The sequence below is a fragment of the Medicago sativa genome, chromosome 4, assembly GCF_051527215.1.
Source record: "Medicago sativa cultivar Bolivia chromosome 4, Bolivia_mono, whole genome shotgun sequence".
Taxonomy (NCBI): Eukaryota; Viridiplantae; Streptophyta; class Magnoliopsida; order Fabales; family Fabaceae; genus Medicago; species Medicago sativa.
In genome coordinates, this window is record NC_140752.1 from 68,550,191 (window position 1) to 68,577,647 (window position 27,457).

Below are 27,457 nucleotides of genomic sequence, written 5' to 3' on the forward strand. Positions count from 1 at the left end.
TGCATTGTATCCATGCATATATAAATACGATGTTCGACGTCAAAAATGATGTCCACATAGCATTTGTAATTTTTTTTTCACAATCTCTCATGTTGTATTAGTATATTATATATAAGGTAAATTCTGCCGTACACCCAACATATTTGAGTGTACCAGTACACCAAACTCTTAAATTTATAGTTAAATGAGTTATTTTTTTAAAAAAATATTATTTTTTATCATTTATAATTATAATGATTAAATCTTATTTACCAAAAACGTCAACGAAATAAAATTGAATTTTTATCGCTCATAATAGAGAATTTTGATCATTTTATATGATAATATGTAAAAAATTACTATGATTCTTATAAACAATAAACGATGTATTTTTCTTATGAAATAATATTTTCTAAAATATAAATGCCGACAAATAACTATTTATTTCATAAAATTGATCGTTAATTTATAGATTTAAGAAGCAAGAGTACCGGTACACCTCAATTTACGAGTGTACCGTAGAAGTTCCCTATATATAAATAGGTTATTTACTGAATGAGGATGAGAGCATTTGTCCATTAACAACAAATATTATATATGAATAGGTTATTTACAATCGGTAGAACAACAAACACGAGCTAAATATTTAAATTTATACTTAAGATCCTTCATCAAGTTATCCTTGACATATAGAATTGCTATTAGAAAGTTATGAGCATATATATTATGCAGAAAAGGCGATTCATATAGGCTGTGACAATCAACTTTAAATGGAAAATTGCAGTGCATATATATGGCCTACATATTAATACATTTGTTTTAAACAATGTAACTGCAATGTTGGCTGTTTAAATTATAGTTCAGTGGACAACATTCAACAACTATTTTGACAAACACGTTGCTTGGTCAAGTTGCACCAACAATATCTCTTTGCAATTTAACTTTTAAGATTGGTTCCATTTTCCAACCGATTACTCTCAAATGTTTTGTCATCATTTCCTTGCCATTTATATTTCTTGTTGGGTCTTGTTAACGAGTGTCTCCGAGACACTCTTTAAGCATTCTAAATTGAGTAATTATTTTTTAAAAATGTTAAAATTTTCAATTTTCAATGCACTGATTGTACAAACTTTCATAGAAAGATACTATTTAAGGTCCTTAACTAGTGCCCCGGACACTAGTTAACATTTCCCTTTCTTGTTTTATAGCACTTGTTGGATTTCATTGCTGGACTTTGTTTATTCTGCAAATAAAAAAATTTGCACCACACAGTATTAGCACCACATTGTACGTATTCATTTTTCCGATCACATTTCATCGAACAATTGTAGCTTTGCTCTTTTGTTTTAATTTGATTTGGATATCCACGATATTTTTTTTCTTTCTATATCATATTATATTTTTTGAAACATTCTATATCATATTATTGTAAATAGATGTTGTGTACTTTTGATCTTTATTACATACATTATACCTTTACCATACATTTGTTAATAATATAGATTCATTGAGAAAGATTGAAGAGAAGAGGAGGAGGCTAAGGTTCCCATATTGTTATGTATAAGAGAAGCCTTAACAATACAAAGCAATGGAAAAATACTAAAGCCCCAAAAGACTAAACAATTTTTTTTTTTTGGTTTTGACAAATCATTGTTGTGTTATCATCTTTACTCGAGCTCATAAAATTTTAATGCCGCCCAATGCATTGCACACGTCTATTACTAACTACAATACATGAGTAAGATTGAGACAGTTGCTATCACTATCGTTTGACAATGTTAATGTAATGTGAATCATCTCTTGTATAGAAATGTATGACTATTATGTAACACTAATTTGCGACTAACATCACAACATTTTTCTTTTAACTAGGTACCTAGGTTAATACTCTGTTTGGCTCTGCGGCAACATTTCCGCCTTTTCTCAAAACCAAGTCAACATCTCCGCGTTAACGTATAATCTCCATTTTCCAGCTTCTTGAAATCACAACAATTTTGCATTGGTATCCCTGCAGATGCGTGTATTGTGTAACCAAATACTCACTAAGCAGTTTTAAGCTTTTGTAGTCTATTATGGTCTATATCTTCCGAGTATAAAATGCCCTTGGGAGAAAGAAGTCGTAAGAGGGCCATTGAAAACCGAGCCTATAAAAAATAAGATATACAAATCAGAATATTTCAAGAACTAGTAATAATACTTTAATTTGATGCAAGTGGAGACCCTATTCTTACCCATTGAAATAATGCGAGGGAAAACCAACAGCCTTGCAAACCGTATCTGCTAGACAAGATCTGGCATCACGAAATATTGGGTAGTATTAGGTTTTCTCGTACAAAATTGATGAACAGGATGGGAAAACAGAATGAGAGAAAGATATAAACAATACACTTGGTAATGGCCAGTGCTCTTATACCACACAATTGACAAATTTTCCTCGTTTTAATTATCAATTCTCCTCACCAACTAGATGTAACTAACTCATTAACACTCTTCTATTTATTCTTTAATGAATATATTCCCTACATTCTATTCTCCCTATCATGCACAGGCTCGTGTCTAGCAATATCATGTGTAACCCAAGAGATCAAGAAAGGCAGTTACCGATAACACCAGTGCACCCCCACACAAGCATCCAATCATTGACAGACTTATGAATCTTAGATCCCTTCCAGCCTGCATGTGTGATGATATATCAAAATTACAATTGTAGCTGTCCACTAACACATGCAGATGCCCTATCTTTAATATGAGCAGTAGCATAAAACAATTTCAACTGTTGAAGAGAAATGTGTTTGTCAAACATGATTTTAAATGAACTTGATTTTGGAAAGTAGATTTGGTAAAAATGAACCACAAGTAAACTGATTTAAGTATAACAAAGTAAAAAAATTAGAATTTGTTTTTAACAAGACAAGAACTAGAAGTTACAAGCTAAGAAACCAAGAATAAAATTAATTTGAAAATCTTAGAAGAGTTGGTGAGAAGTACTATTAGTACTATATGCTTTCCTGTTAATAGAGAAGATGAAATAATCATACCATCAACGTTCCCTCAAGGCTGTGAGTAGGGGGTGTCACAGCCAGTGCTACAAAGTATGGAACCAGCACCTTGTGCATCTGCGTGGTTACAAAGTAGTTAGCTATTATAAAAAATACATAACTGTTAAAATTTATAAAAAAATATGCATTTTGTATATTCATCCATTTGATTAGTAATACGAAAGGGGTGAATAGGACTTCGATACCCACTTTAGAGGAGTAATAACATGTGCAGTACACTACAAATTAGAGGGGATGTTAGTTAGCGAAGATAGAGAAAAAACATATCCTACATCTGTTTGGGGGAGAAGGGATCATGTGAATCCCATAAATTTTTTTAGGCTTGTAGCTTGGGGCCAAAGGTGTCTTCCTTGGATGGGAGCATTAGCTCCTATATTTTCTGTATTTTCTTATATTTTCCAATGATACAGTGGTCAGATAGGATTTCTTTCCTATCAAATTTCTATTTGTTTTATCTGTTGATTTCTCTGTTGATTATTTGGAACTTGTATCATGCAGATTATGATTAAAATCATAAGCTCTCGAGCAGCAAAATAAACCAGAAAAGGTAGCACCCTGATTTTCTATTAGAATTTGGGCTGTGTCAAACTCAGCCTAACAAAATTGTCTTGTAAGGTGAGGGGTGTCTAAGCTTTATCTCTAGCCCCTCGTCTCGGACTAAATCCACCCCTTCACACCCAACACAATGAATGTGTTGGAGGTTGCAACAATGAAGACAACCCAAATACCCTAATTAGGCGGCTAGGGGCGGACCACAATGAATCCCCTCACGCTCGGGCCCAACGACCCTGAAGCGTGGACGATGCAGGAAGCCAAACAACAGATCTAGGATAGGCTCTGATACTACACACACCATATCTCTACACCTAGTCTCGGACTAAATCCACCCCTTCACACCCAACACAATGAATGCGTTGGAGGTTGCAATGAAGACAACCCAAATACCACAATTAGGCGGCTAAGGGTGGACCACGATGAACCTCAGCTCGGGCCAAATGAGCCTGAAACATGGACGATGCAGGAAGCTGAACAACAGATCTAGGATAGGCTCTGTTACCAAATTTAAATTTGGTTGGGCCTAACTCATCCTTACAAAATTGGCTTGTAAGGTGAGGGGTGCCTAAGCTTTATAAACACTACACAGACCATATCTCTAGGCATGTGAGACTAAATTCACCTCTTCACACCCAACACAATAAAGGTGTTGAAGGCTGCAATGAAGACAATCCAAATATTGCAATTAGGCGGCTAGCGGCGGACCGAAATGTAGGCGGAATTTCCAACATTTACAATTACTTGATTGATAATACAGCCACATGTTTTGAACATAGTCGCAAAGGATTTATATAAAGACATAGAGGACAGCACCCATATCTAATATGAACTTATAAAAAGAAAGAACTGACCTCCCGTATGACCATCTGATCAGATGTAAAAATGTAGGGAAATAAGAAAGGAACTGATGTTCCAACAATTCCTAATAACAATCCAAGTGTAGCTCCGATTACCGCAAGAGATCTTAGAAGCATCCGGGCCTGTTGATATAACAAAAATGAAAAAATAAAGCATTGACAAACGAGAATGGAGTATCACTGTATGAAACTACATATCCCAATTAATGAAAACGGTGATCCTTAATATGATGGTCAACTGGGCACAAGAAAGACCACAAGCTAGAGATATGAGGATATGCAAGAGGTCTTAGGACATCAGAGTGGTAACATTGCAAATGAGAAACACCAACCTTTGACAAATTCCGATTAACTCCATATAACAATTCGGGCATAAATGATTGAGCAGTTTGTGAGAGAGGTTCACCCCATACCGTGCACATGCAAAAGGTTTGGACCATGACCTGAAGTAAGAGTTACCACTGGTCTTGAGTTTAGTTTTCCAGATGTGCAGAAAGCAAGTAATAGAAGGATCAGTCATGAAACAGAACGAAGTAAAACTAACTTGATGAGCAGCCATTGTATGTGTACCCATTGATGTTGCAAAATATATTAGCAAGGAGTAGAAAGCCACCTAAACATTGGAATTTTATATTACATTAAAAGGCTATAGCATATTCCATATAAAGCTATGAATTTGGTAAAATACTTAGCACAACCTTTGACATCATTGTCATAAACACAGGAGCAGCAAGCCCAAGTATCGTTAGAAATTCCCTCCCGGAAGGGATAGATAAGGCAAAGGCATTGTATCCCTTCATGTTTAGAGTTCGCATCATCATATAAGCAGCAACAACCTAGGAGCAATAAAGCAGTAGATAGTACCACTTGAGTGGTTTGCAAATGGGAGGAACCACATATATAAATACAATTGAATATATGATGATGCAGAAGAGTTAGTTCCACATACTTGTGATGCCATTGTGGCCCATGCAGCCCCTGCAATTCCATAGCCTAAATAGGTGCACAAAACTATATCACCAACACCATTTATAACACTGGCAGCAGCTAAAGCTTTCAAGGGTCCCCAGGAATCTTTCATACCAAGACTGTATGATGTGAACACCAAATTAAAAAATGAAATTAATAAGCTAATAGTTACCATATTATTCAAATCATACAAAGCACGGGTTGAGACTTAGTATTATGTTAAACTTGTTAATGGTAAAAGGAATTTAAAAAAATGTTGCTCACAAAGATTTTAAAATATTAGGTAAAACCAGAAAGAGAAAGAGGATATATTTGTTCACAATATAGGAAATAAATGATATGACTTTAACCTATAGAAGAATGTATGGTAACCTTGCTAACACAGAAATGTCAAAGCAGGGGAATTTTGGCCAATAGATTTTAAGCAAATATGAAGATAAATTCTACCATTGTATTGAACAGTACATACTACATCAACATAGTATCAACTCTGTTATATGAAATAGAATGCCATGAGTCTAGCAGTATCTCAGTATCTCGATTTTGACATAAAAACTTTCAACCTCTTACATCAGATAATCACATATTAGTAATAAATAGTAAATTTGCACCTTGCACTCTGTGCGACCCATCCAACAAGTAAAGCAGGCCACGCCAATCCTCGAATCTAACAACAAAAAACGAGTCAGTGACTGAAGGGTTGCTACCGTAAATCAATCACAGGAGAACACCATAACTTGGTCATTTTCAAAATCAAATAATTAACAAACATAACGAAGAGTCTTTTTACGAGCTCTAATCCCGTCATGAAGAAAGTTCTGACAATACTTTCATCTACATTTACAAAAAAATTGAAATGAAGAAGGCTAGTATTACTTCCCTCCAAAAAACTCTGTCTAACTTCTTCAATTTATGAAACATGAATTGAAGCCATACTTTAAATCAAGGACACATAACAGCATAAAAACAAACCTGTACGTAAGTGTTAGCTGCAGGTACTACATGTGCATTCTTTATCCCAGTGAAAGCTGAAAAGAGCATAAACAACATAATCATCAATTATGGGGCTTGACTCCATCATCTTTTGAGCACAATCAAATTCTTATTCAAAATGAGTCGACAGCACAAACGATTAAACCACTCCATTTTCAATACCAGTGAGTGTGGCAGCACCAAATAGCCATGTGAACAAAAGCATCATGAAGCCACAAGCCAACCCAACAAAAAGCAAGACAGATATGTGATGCTGCACTTTTTCTGTATCCTACACAAACATTAGAACCAATGAAAACCAGTATAAATCGGTAAATATGAAGATTGAAGTCTACGTGAACATATAGATTTAGTCAAACCAAATATTTATAGTAATAGATAAAGCAGTGACAATCACATTACCACATATTTAAATCTAGAACATCAAAGATAAAGCAATTAAAGATAATATGTTCTAATGGAACAACATATATCAATTGACATGGCTAGTTCATTACAGTTAACACATGCATCATATTGTAGTGTCTTCAGAAGCAAGGTATTAAGATCAAACATGTCATTCTATTCGTGAAGAAAAATTGAATAAGCATTTACCATTTCCCTAGTTTGTGGTGCATTATTATATTGAAATTGGATCCTCTACAGCTGTAGTAAGCAGGGACGAACCCAAATATTTTGAAAAGTGAGGGCAACATATATAAATTTGCAGCATTAAATATATTTATCAAAATTAAAACCATGTTCGAACGCATACGCAAAATCCCCAAAAAAACACTATGAAACCCTAACAATGGAGTTTTCTCAAAATATAGTGAGGGTTGGTGCCTACACAACCCTATAAGTGGGTTCGTCCCTGTGCAGTATGGTGCTGCAGCCGCACAGATTCCATTACACCATAGTAATTTCACTTCACTCATACTTGAGAACACGAGCCAAATGAATCAATCACATGCCTATCATGTCTCATGCATAATTTTTTGGTGGTAAGAAGTCACACACTCAATACCAATGAAAACCGTTCTGTAAACATGGCAAATACATATTCATCATCATCACCACTAAGTCAAACAAAAATATTGGTCAATAATTTTGAAAATGGATAAAATAACCTGTTTGGCAAGGGCAGTAGCAACCATATTTGAAGTAGCAACTGATAGAAACATGAAGACATAACTCATGTAATCACAAACAACTGTAGCAGGACCTACACAAGCGAAATTAAAAACACAACAACTTAAATAATTTCTCATTATGAAATCAAATCCTAACATAAACAATGCAAAATCCAATAGATTAAAGGCAACAAATTATATAATTACAATAACTTAATTATCAATACCTAAAGCAGCTAGCTCAATTGAACTTCCTTGACCAATAACCGCAGTATCGATTAAACTCATCAACGGTCCACATATCCAAAGTCCAGTTGCAGGTGCTGTAAATTTAACAATTTCCTTCAACTGAATCCATATACCTTGATTCGCTAGTTCCTTTTCAACCCCCCGTGTTGCGGCTTCTTCTTCATCTTCAATTTTAGCTTCTTCAGAAGCTTCGGTGATTCGGCCTTCATCGCCGGTGAGTTGTTGAGGTTGAATCGCGCGGGCGGTTACGAACTGAGTTCGGTGAAGTGCGGAGATTGAGAGGCTTGAGAAATGGTGAGGGAGGTGAGAGTGAGAAATGGTTGGAGAGAGGGGAAGCGGTTTGAGATTAGGGTTTTGGCGGGGAGGAAAGTTGTGAAGAGAGCGAGGAAGAAGAGATATTGATGGAATTTTGAGTGCCATTTTTTGGTGGAGGGAAAAGAATGCCACCTACCAAAGTTCCTCCACTTTTGTGTCAAAAAATGAAACTCCCTCCTCCTATCAAACACGGCTCACGAATACGATGCGTGCAAAATTTTCATTTCCGATTAAATGTATATACTACGTGTAAAATAACTTTTACACATGCATCCAAATTCAATACCCAATAATAACCTTTATATGAGATGGTAAATAATTTTTCTCTTTTCAGTTTAACTTGAGTTTTGAATTTGAATTTGAAACAATTCTTCGAAATATAGTAGTGTTATATCTTTCGAATATGAGTTTTGTCATTCGTTGCAATTTTATTCGAGTCAATGCTTAGTCTTCACAGTTGTGTGCATAAATACTCAATCTACATAAAAAATTGGTTCAAATCAAATGATGAGTTGTCAAAACACAAACTATGTTTGATAAAATCTCACAAACAAGGATAGAGAGGATACACACCAACCAAAGGAAAAATTGAAGCTAGCAGGAAAATGAAGCTTTTACACTCAGGTTCAAGAAACAAAGAATCCTCTTCATAATCACATCACATACTACTACATAACAATCAAAGTATACTATAATAAGTAGAGATCAAATTATACTCATATTGGAAGAGAATATGAAAGAGTGAGAATTTACAAACAATCCCATTAAATTTAGTTATCCGATATCAGCAGCGATGCACAGAATACTGCAGAATCATGTGCAAAGAACCAAATTCCCAAGTTTACATGAATATGCATTCATAAACAACCTTTCCTTGAAGCTAGGAAGTTCTCAACTTTTGGCTTATACTGGCCTCTTCTGAGTATAAAATGCCATTAGGAGAGATAAGGCGCAGAAGGGCTACTGAAAACCGAGCCTAATAACCATTGAAGATTTACATGTCATAATATTTTCATTGAAATCATCATAACCGTTTAGTTTGAAGTTAGAGATCAAAGTATTACCCACTGAAATCCAGCAAGGGTAAACCAGCATCCTTGCAAACCATATCTACTAAACATCTGACATCAAGGTAAATTCAGTGTTAGTTAGTGTTACAACAAAATGGTTCAAGCAATATTACTATACACATAACAAAGCTGATAAATAGTTGTTACCAATAATAGTAGAGCAGCCACACAAAAACATCCACACGTTGATAAGCTAAAAAATCTTAGATCCTGTCCTGCCTGCATAGACCAAATGAACAATTTAGATTTTGTGTTAATTCCCAATATGGTCTAATAAAGTAACAATATCAGAAAACAAATCAATTTAGTGGAGCAAGTTTAATTCAACAACAAAATTTAGAAGCACACAAGACATTGCTTGAAGTTAAAGGAAGTCCTTAAACCGTTATCGAATATCCTCCTTACTCCTCCAAACAGCTTCATCTTTTCAAGGAAATAGATTTTTGGAACTCATGCTTATACTAAAAATATAGGTCAAGTACTGATATAGCCAACTAATTCAATTCCAACCCATATTAAAACTACCAAAATATAAAAATTCCTTAGATAATTAGATTCATAATAATCTAACAAAACATACCAGCAATGTTCCCTCTAAGCTGCGAGTAGGGGGTGTCACAGCGAGTGCAACAAAGAACGGAATCAGTGTCCTATGCATCTGCATGATCACAAATATAAAATTTATTACAAACTTAGGTTTTAATTTAATTTTGCAACTATTTTAAATCCATAAAAATATCTGCATTTCTGTCTGTCTACCGTGCTGCACAAATAGACAAGCATTATAATGAAAGATTCGATTTAAAGTTTGAAAATGTGAGGACTGACCTTCTGGATGACCATCTGATCAGATGTAAATATATATGGGAATAACCAAATAAGAGATGTTCCAACTATCCCTAACAACAATCCAAGTATAGCTCCAATAATTATAAGAGACCTTAGTAGCAATCGGGCCTGTCAATATCATAAAAATTCAGAGAACTTTTGAATGTACAATAATCAGCAATTCTGATTAGTAAGAAGAGTGTACTATTTTATAAAACCACTCTTTCAAACTAAAAATAATGATCCTCGTTCTTTATAAAATAAAAGTCAATTGGACACAAAAGAGTGATCTTAAACACATATACATTAATATAAGGGAAACTAAGTGATCTTTCCAAATTGGAGCAAGTTTTGTATTTGTGATGTGTAATATTGTGAATGAAGAACACTTACCTTTGGCAAACTCCGATTTACTCCATACATTAACTCCGGCATAAATGATTGCGCTGTTTGGCAAAGAGGTTCTCCCCAAACTGTACATGCCATGTAGATTTGAATCATGACCTGAAGTAAGAGGTAAGTTATCACTGGCCCTGAATTTTGTCTTCTGAATATGAGCATACTAAAAGTAAGAAAGCCACCTGATGAGCGGCCATTGTTTGTGTACCCATTGATGTAGCAACATATATAAGTAGAGAAAAGAAAGCCACCTGAACATCATAACTTAAGAGTTATATTAAATGGTTAAACTACTCCAGAAATATACCAAAACACTTGATGTAACCTTTGATATCGATGTCAAATATACAGGAGCAGCAAGACTAAGTATTGTTAGAAATTCCTTCATTGAAGGAATGGAGAAGGCAAATGCATTGTATCCCCTCTTGTTTAGGGTCTGAATCATCATATACGCGGTTACAACCTAGAAATGGAAAGGGCAGAAGAAAAGCAGTATATACAACATATATTAGCGCATCGAAAATAGAGGGAATTATATATAATGTAAAGAAAGTATAATGACGCGTGTAGTGTTTTCTCAGCATACTTGTGACACCATTGTAGCCCATGCCGCCCCTGCAATACCATAGCCTAAACAGCTGCATAAAAGTATATCACCAATTCCATTTATAACACTGGCGGCAGCCAAAGCCTTTAAGGGCCCCCATGAATCTTTCATACCAAGGCTGCAAGAGAGAATGTGAATACCAAGACAATGAATTAATTTAGAACCCAATGCTTAGTATCAATTTTAACCATGTAATGGTGGTGCAGGGATAGTGGTACATGGAAAAACAATGGGAACAAAACATTTTTGTTACTGTAATCATAAAACGCAATGGTGTACGGTACCAACATTACACTTAACTCTGTTGCTTAAAGAACAATTTATGCAGTAAAACCCGAAAGAGGATGATGCATACTTTCATTATAAGAAACATGTGATAAATCACAAACATATATCAACCAGTATTGACAAAGTCACAAAGGAGTCTGAGAAATGTAACCATGTGTGAAGTTTTAGTCTAGAGATCTTTATCAAAAACTAAGACAAACTTTCACCGAGTTGAACCAAATTTCAACATAATTGATACTAACAACAACACAAAATAGAATGTTAAGGGCACTATCTCGTATTTGACATAAAAATTCACAACCACTCACTTCAGAAAATCACATATGTGAAATAAATAGCATATTTGCACCTTGCACTCTGAGCAACCCATCCAACAAGTAAAGCAGGCCACGACAAGGCTCGAATCTAACACCAAAAAGAAAAACTCAACATAACTAAATCAGCCAGAAGATGATTACTTTGCTTGATCATGTTCAAGATATATAAATAATAACGAAACAAAAGAAGAATCTTATTCTCAATCAAGCCTGTATTCATTGGTTAAAAAATGTGGTCATGATATAATCTTTATTGACTGTTACAAGAACAGAAAATGAAACCTACTTCCATCCCTCCACAAAATGTAGTATAATTTCTTGAACTTAAAAAACATTACTTACAATCTTCAATTAAATTGATGTGTATAAAATCAGAAGATACATTACCTGCACATAAGTATTAGCTGCAGGTACTACATGTGCATTCTTTGGCCCAGCAAAAGCTGAAAAAGGCATAACAATCAGCAAACTAATTAGTAACAAGATTACAAATGGATAATTAAAGCACTCGATTTTCAATACCAGCTAGTGTTGCTGCACCAAATAACTTTGTAGACAAAAGCATCATCAAGCCACATGCCAACCCAATAAAAAGCAGTGTAGACAAGTGATGCTGCACATCTTCTCTATCCTACACAAAACATATTTACTTAAATTCTTTAAGTGCTGGATGCACTGCACATATTCATTGATAGAAAACAATAATACCAAAAACTTCTATGATACGGTAGATATAGTCAAACAGGCAGAAAGGTTAGCTAAATCAAATAAAAGCATATTGTGCTTGGTCACAAAAATGTCATTGATGACAGGTGTTCAGTGTTTTATCTTTATGCAGCATTGTATGGTAAAACACTTGGAACACATGCTTCAAACACACATTACTTTGGGGAGTCTAGATAAAAGACTGATTAATCAACTATTCGGTAACTGGATGTAACAATGATATTGGATGTAATGACCGAAAGAAACATGAGTGTTAAGGTCATGTAAAAGATTGTTCTTATAACAGAAAAGAATTTGACCTGTTTAGCAAGGGCAGTAGCAATGATATTGGATGTAACAACCGACAGAAACATAAACGTTAAGGTCATGTAATCGCAAATCACTGTAGCAGGACCTGCTCGAGAGAAATGAAAAGTATACGAAGTATTATTCAGCTGAAGTTGTTGTTTATTAAATTTTCAAAAATTACTTAAACAACTTTCATAAAAAAAATTACATTTTTTTGTCAATTTTTTTCAATTATTGCAACATCTTTAAAACAAACTGATATCTACAAAAGCAATGGTATAGACATCTAATACAACATTGACACTAACACAGAAGCACCACTAATAATTTTAAAAAACAGAAGTGGTCAAATATATTCACAAATGTTGCCCCAGATAGACCTGCATAAATTGCAATTTAGAAGTATATAAATAACTGTTGTTTCTTGTTGGATACCTAAAGCAGCAAGCTCAGTTGAGCTTCCCTGACCAATAACAGCAGTATCAATGAGGCTCATAAGCGGATCACATAACCATAATCCCATAGCTGGTCCAGTAAACTTAACAATTTCCTTCATCTGATTCCACACACTCTGATCTGCTAGTTCTTTTTTCTCTCCCATTTCTTCAGACTCATCGGTTAGTTCATTACTTCCAACCACGCGAGCGTTTAAAGTCCTAATACTACGTCTCTTTGACGCCACATGGAATAACTTAGACGAAATAGTAAAAGTGTCGTTAGGTGCATGAAAACGGAGAGGTGAGTGAGACTGAGAAGGTGAGGCGAGGTTGAGGAATTTGAAGGAAGAAATGTGATGAATGTGTAGTTGAAGTTTGAGTGTCATTTTGGAAGCGAAAGGAAAACAGTGATTGTGATCAAGGTGAGTGATGAAGAAAAAGACTAGTTGCAAATTGCAATAGAGACAAGAGGAGTAAGTATGAATTGATTATTTGGTTATTTAAAGAAAGAAAAAGGGAAGAGTCCATTCATAGTGCGCGCGGTAATCAACTGTTGGAAATGGAGTTTCAATTATTGGTCATTGCTTTTACGAATGTGATTTCAAAATTTAAGTATTAAATTTCTTCACCTTTGGTGTAGTCTAAATACATGCATGGTTAACTAGTGTGTTCAAATATAACATAAAAATTATAGATTTTTGAGGGAAACATGAAAATTTATATATTCATTAGTTATCTATTGAATGAAAATAACTACATATAAAAAAGAATACTTGTATGACCGATTTAGACACACTTTCACACAAAGCCAGATATCAATTAGTTGTTTTAAAAATACACATAATTTAAATTCTTTCTCAAATATGTGTGTCTAAATAATGTAACTAAATCATTGTAATCGTGAGTCTTTTTACCTCTTCAAACAAATATGATCCTTAAAAAAAATATGAGTCTTTTTCCATATTTAAATTGTTGTAACCATCGAATGTGATATCGGAATTTGATATCAACAACTTGTGTGTTAAAATACTATATACAACTCTTCTCGAAAGAGATCAATAAATAATTGAACATGGACCATTAAATAAATAAATAAATAATTGAATTGGATATGGACGTGGACATGAATTGGACCATCAGTCTTTTTTACGGGATTTACCATCAATCTTATTTGTCATGAGATAAATGGATATATTGGATGACATTGGAAATAAAAGTTAACAAACATTAAACTTAGATAAAAAAGAAAAAAGAATAAGTTTGTAAACGATAAACCAATGAAAATATGGTTGCAAAATCCAATAAAAATTGAGAAAATTCTCTGAAATTTTATTGAATGAAAAAACTTTTTATTTTTCTAAAATTGAAGTTTTTAAGTACTAAGGAAACCCTAGTGAGCCGAAAATTCAAAATATAAAATAAAACATAAATTATTAAAATTGAGTTGAAATAAAAACATTAAGAAAATCCTCCTACATCAACTTGGGTCACTAGTTTTAGAGTCTTGTTAAGAAAAAAAATTGAATTGATAAAAATATGTTTTACACTTTTAAAATTTTGGCTACCCAAATTAAAAGACATTTATATTATATTTGTTTCCTTGATTAGTGTCAAAGAACACTTTTTTAACATTTTTGTTAAGGACACATGTAAGGAACTTAATATGATAACGATGTTTTAAAAGTCATGTATTCAATATTTTAAGATCAAAAAGTATTTATATTAATACAAAATCCTTTTGAAATCTTTCTTAGAGTACATAATTTTTTTAGATAGACAAAATAACAAGATCATTATAAATTTACGCATATAAGTGGAGGCGTTGGAATTCAAATTCCAATCATGATTCATGACATCCGTCCTAACAATTTCAATATTTTTACTGTAGACTTTTGAGAGTACATATTAGCAAGACCTTATAATATATCATTCATTAATTTAATTTACAACTATTTAATGTTTTTAATTTATATTTTTGAAAGGATTTTTAATTTATATTTGACATGCGTAAAAAAGAATAATTTAACATTAAATGCAAAACAAAAGTCTCTCACCAACTTCCTTCAAAAAAAAAAAGTCTCTCACCATGAAAAAAATAAATAAAAAACTCCGGAGATCTACCATTCCCGCGGATTTCAACGTTACAACCACTCGTTTTCTTTCTCTTTTCGTCATCATCTTCTTCCCACACTTATTGCTGCAACAATAGAAACACAAACAAACCATTCTTTCTTTCTTTCTTTTCTTTCACTTCAAAAATGGCACACCAACTCTCACTGCATTTCAATCACCACACTCTTCACCTCGATAACCGCAACCTCATTTCCCATTCAAACTGCCGCTTACCTCTTCATTCCCTTCTCAACAACACCACCACCATCCATTCCACAAACCAACGCATTATTACATCCTCGAGCCGGAACCGTCGCTTAGGGTTCCTAACACCTCGCGTACTTCAAAATCAAGAAGTCAGAAACGAATCTGAACACCAAGAACAAATCAGCGAGGTTTCTTCTAAACAAGAACAAGAAGAAGTGAAGGAACTACTTGTTGAACAGAGTATATGGATTCAGATGAAGGAAATTGTATTGTTTACTGGACCTGCTATTGGTCTTTGGTTATGTGGACCATTGATGAGTCTCATTGATACTGCTGTTGTTGGTCAAGGAAGTTCAATTGAACTTGCTGCTTTAGGTATTTTTATGATTTCATCACATTCACTGTTTCATTATATTACAATTGCGCAATAATGTATGTGTGATGTGTATGGATTTTGGTTTCTACATGAGCAGGTCCTGCTACTGTTTTTTGCGATTATTTGGGATACTTGTTTATGTTTTTGTCGATTGCTACGTCGAATATGGTTGCTACTGCACTTGCTAAACAGGTTAGTTCTTTATTCCCCTTTTCTTATGGTATACAAAATACTGATGAATATGCATTTGTGAACTTATAATTGTGTGAGTGGTTAGTTTTACATTGGTTGTGAATGAGGTAAATCAATGATATAAGAGATGTGATTCATATTGTAAATATTCTAAGTTTTTGGTGTAGATGTGCAAGTTTGGGTCTTTTGTTGATCTTGAATCTCTATTTAGTAAAAAAAAAATCAGATAGCTGATAAGCTACCTTATAGCGGATAATGGATATAACCGATAACAGATAAGTTAATGGATTGAAATTGTAGTGTTTTTATTTTCTTTTTCTTATGGGATGACAGTTTTTTTATTCCCCTTTTCTTATTGGATAGAAAATAGTGATGAATATGTATTTGTAAACTGAGAGTTGGCATTCATCTTTGAGTGTTTAGTCCCACATTGGCTGATAATGAGTAAATTAATGATATAGAAGAGAGGTGACTCATATGTCTAATGTTCTAAGGTGTTTAGTGGAAATGTGTTGTTTCAGTCTTTTGTTGTCCCTATTATTCTTTACGGACTCTCCAACAAGTGGTATTTTGGCCGTGTTAACTTGATGGGAGAATGAGATGGGTTCTTGCATCAAAAGTCTTTATGGTAGTGGAGTAAGGTGGCGTGCTTTGTTGGATGGTATTGATGATGCAAGTATAATGATGTGCGAGACTCATAACTGGTAAATGATGATTATATAAGAGAGATAAGAGATGTGATCTATGTACTCCCAACAATGACAACAGCGGAGGATAATATATAAGAGAAATGTATGATCAAGTGCATCTGCATGCATTCATACAATAAAATAAGACGGAAAACCATCAAACTTTTGGATATTATTGTTATTGTTATGTATCACATTCATGTCTTTATATGCACACAGAAGTTTTAGAATTTACTTCCCTGCTTTTCATGAGTAAATATGTTTGTGTAGGATAGGGAGGAAGTGCAGCATCACATATCTGTCTTGCTTTTCATTGGATTAGTATGTGGCTTGGTGATGCTACTGTTCACAATGTTATTTGGTGCGACAACGCTCGCAGGTATTGAAAATAAGAGCTCTGCCCAGTTGTGTCCCTTTTATGGGATAACAGTAATTCACTAATGCATAAATGGTAAAAGAGCCTACCCATGACTGATGAATTGTTCAATTTATGCCTTTTTCAGCTTTTACTGGACCGACAAATGTACATTTAGTACCTGCAGCTAATACTTATGTCCAGGTATTTTTCTTCTGATTACTATCCTTCAATTCAAATTAAGATTGTAATTAATGTTTTTAAAATTCAAGAAATCATAAAACAATTTATGGCGAGAAATGAGCAGTCTCATTTTTCATTTCTTTTAATAGTAAATATAAAGGTTTGTATGGCAACATTTCTTTTAATAAAGAATACAACCTTTCAAATAAGATTCTGCTTTCATTTCTTCATTGTTTACATATATTGAAATTGATCAAGGGAAGCGATCGACCTCTACTTGATTTAGTCACACTGAATTAATTTCTTTTGGTGTTAGATTCGAGGATTGGCATGGCCTTCTTTACTTGTTGGATTGGTTGCTCAGAGCGCAAGGTGCAAATATACTATTTATTTCTCGTGTGTTAAGAGTTCCACCTTGGATGAGTATGGCCTGAACATATGTTTATAAGAAGGGGAGGTCCTTGTCTTACAAGCCAATTTTGTAAGGATGAGTTTGGCCCAACCGGCTTGTAAGGTGAGGATTTCCCCCACTAATAAACATATCTACAGGTCATATCTCATCCAATATATTATAGACAATACTATCTATATTATCTATGGAATTCGAACCTAAACTTTGTTTACGATTCAGTTTTTCTATCTCATTTTTTATTTCCTCAGCATACATAGGATTTATACTTAGCCAATTTTTTTACCTATTTTTCTTTTCGTGGGCGAATTCTGCCCATTTTTTCATCTAGGATTTACATGGACTCTCAACCGTGTTACTTAATAAAATTTGAAATTTGCAAAATTTATGTCAAATCTTATATACTGTTTTACACATCTGGCTAAAATTTCGGCCGTGTTATGATATCTCATCTGCCTCTTATATTTAATTGAAAATGTTCTCTCTGCTCTTAATGCCTAAATTTTTATTTAAACTGACATGTTTATTAACCACCTTGAAAATAGCTTATGTGAAGTAGACTGAAGACTGTTGCTTTTTATGATTTTAAATTAGTAATATCATAACTATTGGGTTCTCATTTAATTCATATTCTTGTTATCCACATTTTATCACGCAGTCTTGGTATGAAAGACTCTTGGGGACCCCTGAAGGCTTTGGCTGTTGCTAGTATTATAAATGGAATTGGTGATATCATTCTGTGCAGATATTTAGGCTATGGGATTGCTGGGGCTGCTTGGGCTACATTGGCATCACAAGTATGCTAAACAAACTCACATACATCATGTTGTTGTAATAAGTAATTATTGTTGTAGGCACATATTATGTAAAAATTAGCATTTTGTATTACGCTCATTAATTAGATTAGTGTTTTTAGTTGTACTCTTCACACAATAGAAAAATCTTTCATAATATTTTTCCACACATCATAATTAGTTAATGCTATCATATATCGTTTGTCCTATTTTCAATTTACTGAAATAATGAATTTGCACTGCTTTTTTTAGTCTTTTACACCCCCTTCTTGTTTTCAGGTTGTTGCTTCATATATGATGAGCCAAACTCTAATCGAGAAGGGATACAAGGCATTTTCCTTCTCCATTCCTTCGGGGAAGGAATTTCTGTCAATATTTAGTCTTGCTGCTCCTGTATTTGTCTCATTGGTGTTAAAGGTTGAATAAAATATTTTGTTCTATTTGTGGCTCTTTTTCTTGAGTAGTTTATCCTTTAAATGTAACGGAAAGTTTTGATGTTTAGATGGCTTTCTACGCTCTACTTGTATATTTTGCTACATCAATGGGTACACATGCAACGGCTGCTCATCAAGTTAGTTTTACTTTGCCTTGTATTTTGCAACTATTCCTTTGCTGTCTATCTGCACATTTTCTGAACACCAAACTCACGATCATTGATAACTCAACTCTTATGTTAGGTCATGGTTCAGATCTTTACGTTGTGCACAGTATGTGGTGAACCTATCTCCCAAACTGCTCAATCATTTATGCCTGAGTTGATGTACGGAGTAAATCGGAGTTTGGTAAAGGTTGGTGTTACTCATTCACTAATTTCAAAAGATCTCTCCTCCAACCTCATATATACAGTATCGGTTTTAGAGCTCTCTCTTGTGCTCAGTTGAATTACACATTATGTAGGTGGATCTTCTTTCTTTTTGGTTTGAGGGGTAGCTTTAAACAATGAGCCGATGTTTTCCTTACAATGTTCTCCATACATTGTTATGTATATTCAAAAGTTCCCTGAATTTATATTATATATTGACAGGCTAGGTCGCTTCTAAGGTCTCTTTTAACTATTGGAGCTATACTTGGGCTGCTTTTTGGGATAGTTGGAACATTTGTTCCGTGGTTATTCCCCTACACATTTACACCTGACCAGATGGTCATCCAGGAGGTCAGTTTTTGATTTTTTAAACTTCAGAAATTTCCACTATCGCCCTTGTCTACATTGCGGGGGCAGGATAACCAATGGAAATACAGAGGTTTTTATGAAATAAACAGGTTTGAAATTAAGGCTTATGTTAGTGGTGGTTAACTTGTTTGTGTGATCATGCAGATGCATAGGATCTTGATTCCGTACTTTTTAGCGCTAGTGGTGACACCTGCAACTATCGGCCTGGAGGGAACATTGCTGGTATGCTCATGTTAGATTAGAATGTTTGGATTTATTATTTAAGGAGTTTTCTTATTCAGTTGTATCTGTACTCGTTGTACTGTACCAGTATCTGACCTATATCTTTAGCATACAAACGAGTGCAAAGACCAAGGCTCATGTTTAAGGACTTCATTAAATAAATCACATGTGCGTCTATTATTTGCAGTTGCATTAAACTAATAGAAACTGGTACTTAGACAATAAATTAATGAATAACAACTATTTATTATTGAACAATTTCTGGAGAAAGGTTCCCAAGCATAGATGGAACATACAATTATCACAGACTTGAACAAAAATGAAACGTTAAACAGAACAGATGGACAAAAACATGGTTCCTACCAAGGATTCGAGAGACTTGGACCACTCCCTTTCCAAATAACCACTCATATATTCTAGGATCCCTGACTATGTCTTGTCTATCCTTATTTATTCCTTGTACAAACAGAAAATACACACGAGCTACAAAGTAACTGCTTACAATATCTACTATTGAATTATTCAAAAAAAAAAAAAAATCTACTATTGAAAAAATAATAACTACCCAGAAATTGAGAGTGTCAGTTTCTGTTTCTTTTCCTCTCATAAATTCATAATACTTCATAAGAGGTCTAACGAAAACTTTCTCCAGTAAACCGTACTATTTTGACCATAATGGTAACTAATTTGTGATGTCATGACAAATTACTTTATTTATCTAGCTTGCTTAGTGAATGCATATATAACAAGTGTTATTTTAAGGTTGTTAGTTAATTGTGTATATTTGCTTTTGCAGGCTGGACTGGATCTAAGATTTATAAGTTTGTCAACGAGTGGATGCTTTTGTTCAAGTGCTCTTGTACTATTGGTAACAAATTTTGCTTGGTCTGCTGGTCTACATAATAATATTGCTTGACCAATTTTTATGTAACGCAATTTACTTATGACAGATCTCACGAAGCAGATATGGTCTGCAAGGCTGTTGGTTTTCCCTTGTTGGATTTCAATGGGTAAGACTCGGACCTAAAATTCATATACAGTGCTAGTATTATTTCATAAACATATTCTAACAGGGAAATATTGTGTCTATTAGGCTCGGTTTTTAATGGCCCTTCTGCGCCTTCTATCTCCCAGTGGTATTTTATACTCAGAAGATGTAAGCCGGTATGCGGCGCAAAAGTTGAAGACTGTATAGTTTTGGAGCTCCATTTTAATATTAGTTCAGGAAAAAAAATACACAAATAGAAGAATGTTGTCTGTTGTTTGCAAATCTATTAGAATGTGTTACAAAATAGGCATTCATTTCAAATTACGTTACCACTTGCATTTACAATACATTTATTCAATGTAGACACCATTCAGGGCAGTGAAGTTACTGGTCCTGACTTGTATTGGAAGCCAAGTAGGGAAATATGGGATGTGATATGGGGAATTGAACCCACCACCCTGAACAGTGAACATATCACCTTTGTAGTAATAGATTTTTTTAGTTTAAAAATTGTTACAAAAGTTAATTCATTTACTATTTTTTTTTTATATGTGAAAAAACCTTAAGTGACATAGGAGTAAAATGGTGTTCTCACATTTCTTGGATGTATTTTGTTGTAAAATTTATTTCTTCATTCCTACAAGTATTTAAAAATTAATTATCCACTGAAGCTGAAAGCCAAGAGTTTATAGCAAAGCTGAAAGCCAAGACCAACCAAGGGTCTAACAAAATGATAATCTCGTCATTTAAATTGTTATTGCCTCTAGTTTAGAGATCTATAACGCGTATGTTTTAGCTAACATGCGAATAGAGAATGAATTCTACTAACATGTCACTCAACTTTAATGCTGAGAAAAATCAAGCAGTGTTCTTAAGTGCGAATAGAGGCTTCCTTAAAATTTATACTGTTACGAGAAAATGATTGGACTTCAATTTCTTTGACATGATCATAATTTTATTAACTATAATAGTTAGGTAATTGGTTAAAATGATTGAGGTATAAGCATATTTTGGCGATAACCAATTCCATCATTAACTTTATGGATCTGCACTTGCTGGAATTTATGAACCAACTATTCAGATACTTTTATATAATAACCAGTAACACTAAAGAATTAAGGACTCAAATTTAAATTAAAATCAAAGCTTATAAGAAACTATGTATGCTATTGTACTGCAATGTGATTGTTGTACAAAATGAACAAGGAACATACGAAATCTGAAAACTTTCATGTACCTTCCATTTTCTAGCTTAATCAAAGCTTTCACTCCTACTCGCCGCCAGCTAGCCACCACCCGAAGCCATCAATACCAACACAGGCACCACCCAGAGTTCAGTCATCAACTTTCTGACCTTAACATCGTAACATTTCAATATCTTTTGCTGCTTCCCCTTTCTCTTCCCAGCTCCAAAAGTGAAGCTTCTTCACACATCTTTGCAATACAATCATTGGCACCTCCTTATGACTGCTATGCTTGTCCCATCACCTTGGACTAATTCAAGATATTCAACCTTCGACTTTTCTTTTTGATGTTTCAGATTAATAGGAGAGGTGGCAAGGATACACAAGGAGAGAAATTGTTTCTTTTTGTATATTTTTGTTTGTACTTTGTTGCCAACTGAGTATTGTTTGTGCACTGCTAAGTCCCACATCGGTCAGAAGTATGACAAGCAGGCAAAGCTTTGTTATAAATTTGAAATTTGTTCGTTGTTAGAAGCATACCTTTCTCGGCCTTTTGGCTAAGATCAAGTGTAGTATCTGTTCTTATCAGTTTAATATCTGATATGTGGATCAATGGTCTACACGATATTAAATTACTTTTTTTAGGGAGAGAGTCTGTCTAGTAGCTTGCTGCTTGGACTCTCAAGTGTCGCCCTTGCGTTGCACTATTGCATGGCTGGCGCATCCCATCGATTTAGTTCAATTTTTTTTTTCTTTCTTTTTTGCAAATTTTTGAATATTTTAAAGGTTGAGCCTTTCTTTAATATTTAGATTTATCTATTTTCACCACCTTAATTTAAAGTTACACTTTAAATTGACAAAAAACCTTACATTCTTTTTTAAATTTTTAACCATTACCATTTTTTAATTTCTCTTAATATTCATCTCCTCTTTCTTCGTTTGTCTCCATCCCCATTTCATTTCTTCTCTTCCTCCAATTTTTTAATTGGATATCATTTTCCCATATCTAATTTTTGTGATCCATTGTTTTCAAATTTCATATGTATCATTTAAATAGGTTTCACGAACAAAGAGTAGAACTTAATTCACGTATTTCAATTCTCATATATGTGTGGTCACGTATTTCAATTCTCATATATGTGTGGTTAAGTGTGAACTTAATTTATGTACTTCATGCATCTTAGAATTTTTTTTTAACAAAAAAAGTTTGAAATTATTATAATTATATTGAACACAAATTCAATAGACTTGCATACCACAATCAAAAAGGTAATTAAGCAACTGATTTGGTCCTCTTGATGCGTTCAAAATGTTTTTATTTTATTTTATGAATGCTCGTTTTAGACGCTTGTTGAAATGCAAAAAATTCTTATCAACACGTTGCAAAGAAAGTTGTTATATTATTTGATGAAAATAATTGATTCAGATTTTAACCTTTCATTAAATTTGGTCCCCTTCAATGAATATTTGTGAGAGAAAGGTTAAGAATTAGAATGGAAGATGAAAAAAAAGGTTTTGGAGCACTTACGTGATAAATGTCATTTTTGGTATTATGATCAAGGTTAAAACTTTTTTTTGTGTAACTAGAAAAATTCCAATATTTATTGGTTTTACTTTGTGGAAAAATAAGTATTTTTATTTAATTGAATTTGACAAATTTGCACTACATCATCATCATCATTATCATTATTATTATTATTATTATTATTATTATTATTATTATTATTATTATTATTATTATTATTATTATTATTATTATTATTATTATTATTATTATTTTTATTATTTTATGGCACATAGTATATATATGGTATATTTTCCCCCTAAAAAAAGGTATATTTAAACAACCTCCAACATTAATAATTCGACCGTTCCAAACACAAACTACTAACACTTCATTCAATATAAGCCATCCTTATAGGGTTTTTAATTATCGTTGCAATTTACCTGAGGAAACTTCAGATTTATCACTTAATTTAGCTTCTTAGTGGTTTATTTAACTAACTAGTTGGTTTGTTAGCTTTAGTTAGATTAAGTTGCATAGGAATAAACGTATATTTTCTGCTTTCATTTCAACACTTTTGTAGAATCAGATTTTGTATTCAATGGAAATATGAGGATTTTCTGTCATCTCTGCAAAAATTCTAAGATGGTAGCGTTATTAAGATAGTATTAGAGTTCAATCTTTGAGCTTTGACTCTTTTTACGTTGCATTGTTTGCATAAAGTGTAACAGTCCGATTTTTCACTAGATTTATTTAATTAATTGCTTTTATGTGTGTTGTATGTGCTCTTATGTGATTATTTGCCTCTGTGTGTATTTTTTGGTTGGGATTTGTAGAATTCGTGTTAGAAGGGTATTTTAGTCATTTTGGACTTGGGGGTATTTTGGTTATTTTATGAGTAGGGGTAATTTAGTAATTTTGCTGAGGATTATTTTTAGTGCTTGGTGAGAGTTGTTATTTTACTAAGTGCTAAGGAGTTGTAGAAATTTATTTTATTACCGGTAAGTGACCGTTAGTATTACATTTTTACCGTTAAGTGAGAAGTAACATTTTGGGTTAGAATAGAAATGGGTTAGGCCCATTAAGGTGTTGTGAGTTGAGCCCAATTAGATAGAACCAATATAAACTCTATTTGGTAGAGAAAATAGGGTTTTTGCCAACATTTTCATTTGGGAAGAGATAGAGATAGAGAGAAGAAAAGGGTTTGAAGAGAAGGATCTAGAGAAGGCTAGAGGGAGGTCAAGCTTCAAGGATTGTAGCTAGGATTGGAGCTAAAGTGAAGCCTTAGTGTTGATTTTGAAGAATTAAGGTAAGGGGGTTAGAATTCAAGCATAATCAATAGTTGTAGTTTATCCCTAATTCTTTGATTAAGTTGTTAATTGGGATTTTGTTGTAGAAATTCGTGCTTAATTATGATGATATGATTATATGCATGAACTGAATGTTAATTGTGTTGTTGTTGTTGAATTTGTATGTTAAAATGGGTAGATATGAACATGATGGGTTTTGGGTGAAATTGATGATGAATAATGTTGTGGTTGTTGAATTGTGGATGAATTCATGTTCAAATGTTGTTGTTGATGAATTGATGCATTGGGTATCATGATTTGATGAATTGGTGATGAATTTGTTGTTGTTGTTGAAAGTTGAGAAAGTTTGGTGAATTGATGAATTTTGTCATTTTGATGTTTTCATCTCAAAACTTGTGCATGTTTAAGTGTTTTGGAACATATATGACCTATAAACATCTTTGGGATTAAGTTTTGGGGTTTGGAAAGATCAAAATGGGGATTTTTGGGTGAAAAGGGTTGGAACCCGTAACAATTTTTGACATAAACTGTGACAGCACGCTTAAGCGTGCTGCAGCGTGCTCTAAGCGAGCAGTTTCTGGGGTTAGGACGCTTAAGTGTGCTCCAAGCGTGCTAAGTCCAGAAGCTACTGGAACTTGGACGCTTAAGCGTGCAGAGGACGCTTAAGCGTGCAGCTCCCAGTTCAGCCACTTTTATTTCTTCGCTTCGTGCACTTGGGGACCAATCCGGGCTTTCTAAAATGTTTCTTTTCACTTGTTAAACCTCTGTTTATGCACTTAATCCTACTGGAACATGGTTTGAATCGAATTGGACTTGAATTTGTGAACTTTCACTTAACTTTGGAAAAACGGTCCAAACGTCGATTTTTCCGAAAACTCGTTTTTCTCCGGAAATTGAAGTGGGATTAAAGTTGTATAATGTTTATATGATTTCTAAAAATGGTTGTGATTGGTTTCATCAAGTTTGAACTTGTTTTGCTTTGAAAATGAGAATTTTTGTGAAAAGTGATAAAGTGAGACGAACTTTGAGTTTTTCATGATTTCGTCACACTTGGCCGGTGAAACACCAAGGTATCCTCTACTGCACTCATATGTAGCCTAGAGGTATGCTTAGTTGAGGCATTGGAACTTGTTTACTTGGTTTTGGCTTAAATGCTCAATTATTTCTAATGTTGTGACTTTGAAGAGACGAACTTGATTGAAAATGATTTTTGAGAGCCAATTGCTTATGAATCCTTTGTGGATAGTTGATATAACTTATGTGAAGATGATTGGTGGTATATATATGTGACAACTATTTGTTGGTTGAATTATGGATGTCGTTGGTGGTTGTATATATGTTAAGTGGTGATGAATTGTTGTCGATTGCATATATACAAGTATTGGTGATGTTGAGGTGATTTGTTTGTGTGAATATATGCATTGTAGTCGAGTCATATGTTCATGCATTCATGACTGATGGTGACGGATTTTATATCCAATTGAGGTGATTACGATGTTTTTGTTGCATCGAAGGTGACGACCTTGAGGTGATATGGTACCACATGCATGTATGTATCGAGTTAAGCATATCACATTGCATGAGTCTTGATTTGTTTTATTGAATGATGAATGATGATGATGAGTGTGCTAAATGATTATACACTTGCAATGATTGAAGTTGTTATATGAATGTGGATGTGGAGGTTAAATGTTCATGATGATTATTTGAGAATTGAACTGTTTATTTATGTCAAGTTAATTATATTGATTATGATTGATGTAATGCTAACCTCCAGTGGTTTTGACCGCCTACCTGTCTGTATGGATGGGTAGACGCTGTGCAGGAGTAGTCCGCTTGCGGTGAATGCTTGGATAGCTGGAGTTAGCCTCCACTATCATTTTGGAGTTATAGTTTAGGGCTCTGATTAGGTCTAGTCGGTGTCCCTTTACTTTTGTTGGATTTTATTTATGTTGAGATGTACTCATTGTTGAGACTTTGGAGGATTTTATGTTGATGTTGATAATTGACCATGGCATATGTATTGTTTGATTTGGAGTTGTATGATTATATCCGCTGTGACTGAGGAGATATTACATATATATATATGCATGACTGTTGTTATTTTGATGAGACGTAGCGCCTATTTCTTGAATATTTGTTATATTCGTGTGTTTTATCGCTTTAATAGAAATAGGGCGTTACATAAAGTACATAAATTAAGTTCACGCTTAACCACACATGTAACACCCCGTTTTCCCAACTTTAAAATTTCATCATAAATCAGAGTATTTTGATCACAAACGGAATGTCACATACTTCATTTAAATCATAAAATGGATAATAATAATTATCCTTCAAATTCAACATCATGAAAATCTTAAAACTGTTGCAGCGGAAAATAGTTCAACATTTAAAAGTCTTGGCACGCAGGCCTTATTGGAAAATCTCATAAATTAGTTCATAAAAGAGACACGTAAGGAATAGAAGTAAAAGCAAGCCCCCATCCCGTTACGTATCAGAGCACCTAGACACCAAGTGAGGAGTCCACTCACGAACGCCTCTAATCTTTATTACCTGCACATTACCCACGGTCGAGGCAACATATACGCAGAAGGGGTGAGATTTCATAATCAATACATTAAGCATATAATCCAATAAAATGCATTTAACAAGTTAAACATTAATAACATCTCAACAATTAACACTTAGCATATTTTTCATTTCATAACAA

At 33.8% G+C, this 27,457-nt stretch overlaps 3 protein-coding genes, 1 long non-coding RNA gene and 1 other non-coding gene across 5 annotated transcripts; 3 read left to right on the top strand and 2 right to left on the bottom strand.

The window, feature by feature from the left end:
- Positions 1–1,659: 1,659 nt before the first annotated feature.
- On the bottom strand, positions 1,660–8,230 carry LOC146931138 (protein DETOXIFICATION 46, chloroplastic-like). Its single transcript, XM_085702616.1, has 14 exons — positions 7,752–8,230; positions 7,522–7,616; positions 6,575–6,683; positions 6,392–6,447; positions 6,031–6,086; positions 5,400–5,538; positions 5,149–5,286; positions 4,995–5,063; positions 4,783–4,893; positions 4,445–4,573; positions 3,018–3,095; positions 2,581–2,652; positions 2,211–2,270; positions 1,660–2,123 (listed from the first exon to the last, which is right to left on the bottom strand). The coding sequence occupies exons 1-14, from the start codon at positions 8,191–8,193 to the stop codon at positions 2,022–2,024; spliced, it is 1,656 nt and encodes a 551-aa protein (XP_085558742.1). The 5' UTR covers positions 8,194–8,230; the 3' UTR covers positions 1,660–2,021.
- Positions 8,231–8,683: 453 nt separating this feature from the next.
- On the bottom strand, positions 8,684–13,574 carry LOC146931139 (protein DETOXIFICATION 46, chloroplastic-like). The gene is made up of 14 exons (XM_085702621.1): positions 13,047–13,574; positions 12,623–12,717; positions 12,120–12,228; positions 11,985–12,040; positions 11,630–11,685; positions 10,972–11,110; positions 10,711–10,848; positions 10,568–10,636; positions 10,380–10,490; positions 9,987–10,115; positions 9,739–9,816; positions 9,306–9,377; positions 9,153–9,209; positions 8,684–9,064 (listed from the first exon to the last, which is right to left on the bottom strand). The coding sequence occupies exons 1-14, from the start codon at positions 13,432–13,434 to the stop codon at positions 8,969–8,971; spliced, it is 1,593 nt and encodes a 530-aa protein (XP_085558747.1). The 5' UTR covers positions 13,435–13,574; the 3' UTR covers positions 8,684–8,968.
- A 1,596-nt stretch (positions 13,575–15,170) lies between these two features.
- On the top strand, positions 15,171–21,256 carry LOC146931140 (protein DETOXIFICATION 46, chloroplastic-like). Its single transcript, XM_085702617.1, has 14 exons — positions 15,171–15,742; positions 15,841–15,935; positions 16,895–17,003; positions 17,128–17,183; positions 17,479–17,534; positions 18,230–18,368; positions 18,645–18,782; positions 18,868–18,936; positions 19,043–19,153; positions 19,390–19,518; positions 19,681–19,758; positions 20,555–20,626; positions 20,709–20,768; positions 20,852–21,256. Exons 1-14 carry the CDS (start codon positions 15,307–15,309, stop codon positions 20,951–20,953), a joined length of 1,650 nt encoding a protein of 549 aa, XP_085558743.1. The 5' UTR covers positions 15,171–15,306; the 3' UTR covers positions 20,954–21,256.
- Positions 21,257–22,466: 1,210 nt separating this feature from the next.
- LOC146931141 (U2 spliceosomal RNA) lies at positions 22,467–22,659 on the top strand. The gene has a single exon (XR_015009026.1). It is a non-coding gene; the product is annotated as a U2 spliceosomal RNA (small nuclear RNA).
- A 1,797-nt stretch (positions 22,660–24,456) lies between these two features.
- Positions 24,457–26,858, top strand: LOC146931142 (uncharacterized). Its single transcript, XR_015006600.1, has 2 exons — positions 24,457–24,743; positions 26,559–26,858. It is a non-coding gene; the product is annotated as an uncharacterized LOC146931142 (long non-coding RNA).
- Positions 26,859–27,457: the final 599 nt, after the last annotated feature.

Coding starts and splice junctions, on each gene's coding strand:
- LOC146931138 (XM_085702616.1), bottom strand. CDS start 8,193: ATGGCACTCAAAATTCCATCAATATCTCTTCTTCCTCGCTCTCTTCAC. Junction 5,287..5,399: donor GGGCCACAATGGCATCACAA/GTATGTGGAACT, acceptor TATTGCTCCTAG/GTTGTTGCTGCTTATATGAT. Junction 4,574..4,782: donor TTAATCGGAATTTGTCAAAG/GTTGGTGTTTCT, acceptor TTATATCAACAG/GCCCGGATGCTTCTAAGATC.
- LOC146931139 (XM_085702621.1), bottom strand. CDS start 13,434: ATGACACTCAAACTTCAACTACACATTCATCACATTTCTTCCTTCAAA. Junction 10,637..10,710: donor ATTTGACATCGATATCAAAG/GTTACATCAAGT, acceptor TATGATGTTCAG/GTGGCTTTCTTTTCTCTACT. Junction 9,378..9,738: donor GCTTAGAGGGAACATTGCTG/GTATGTTTTGTT, acceptor TGGTCTATGCAG/GCAGGACAGGATCTAAGATT.
- LOC146931140 (XM_085702617.1), top strand. CDS start 15,307: ATGGCACACCAACTCTCACTGCATTTCAATCACCACACTCTTCACCTC. Junction 20,627..20,708: donor CAAGTGCTCTTGTACTATTG/GTAACAAATTTT, acceptor TACTTATGACAG/ATCTCACGAAGCAGATATGG. Junction 20,769..20,851: donor CCCTTGTTGGATTTCAATGG/GTAAGACTCGGA, acceptor TGTGTCTATTAG/GCTCGGTTTTTAATGGCCCT.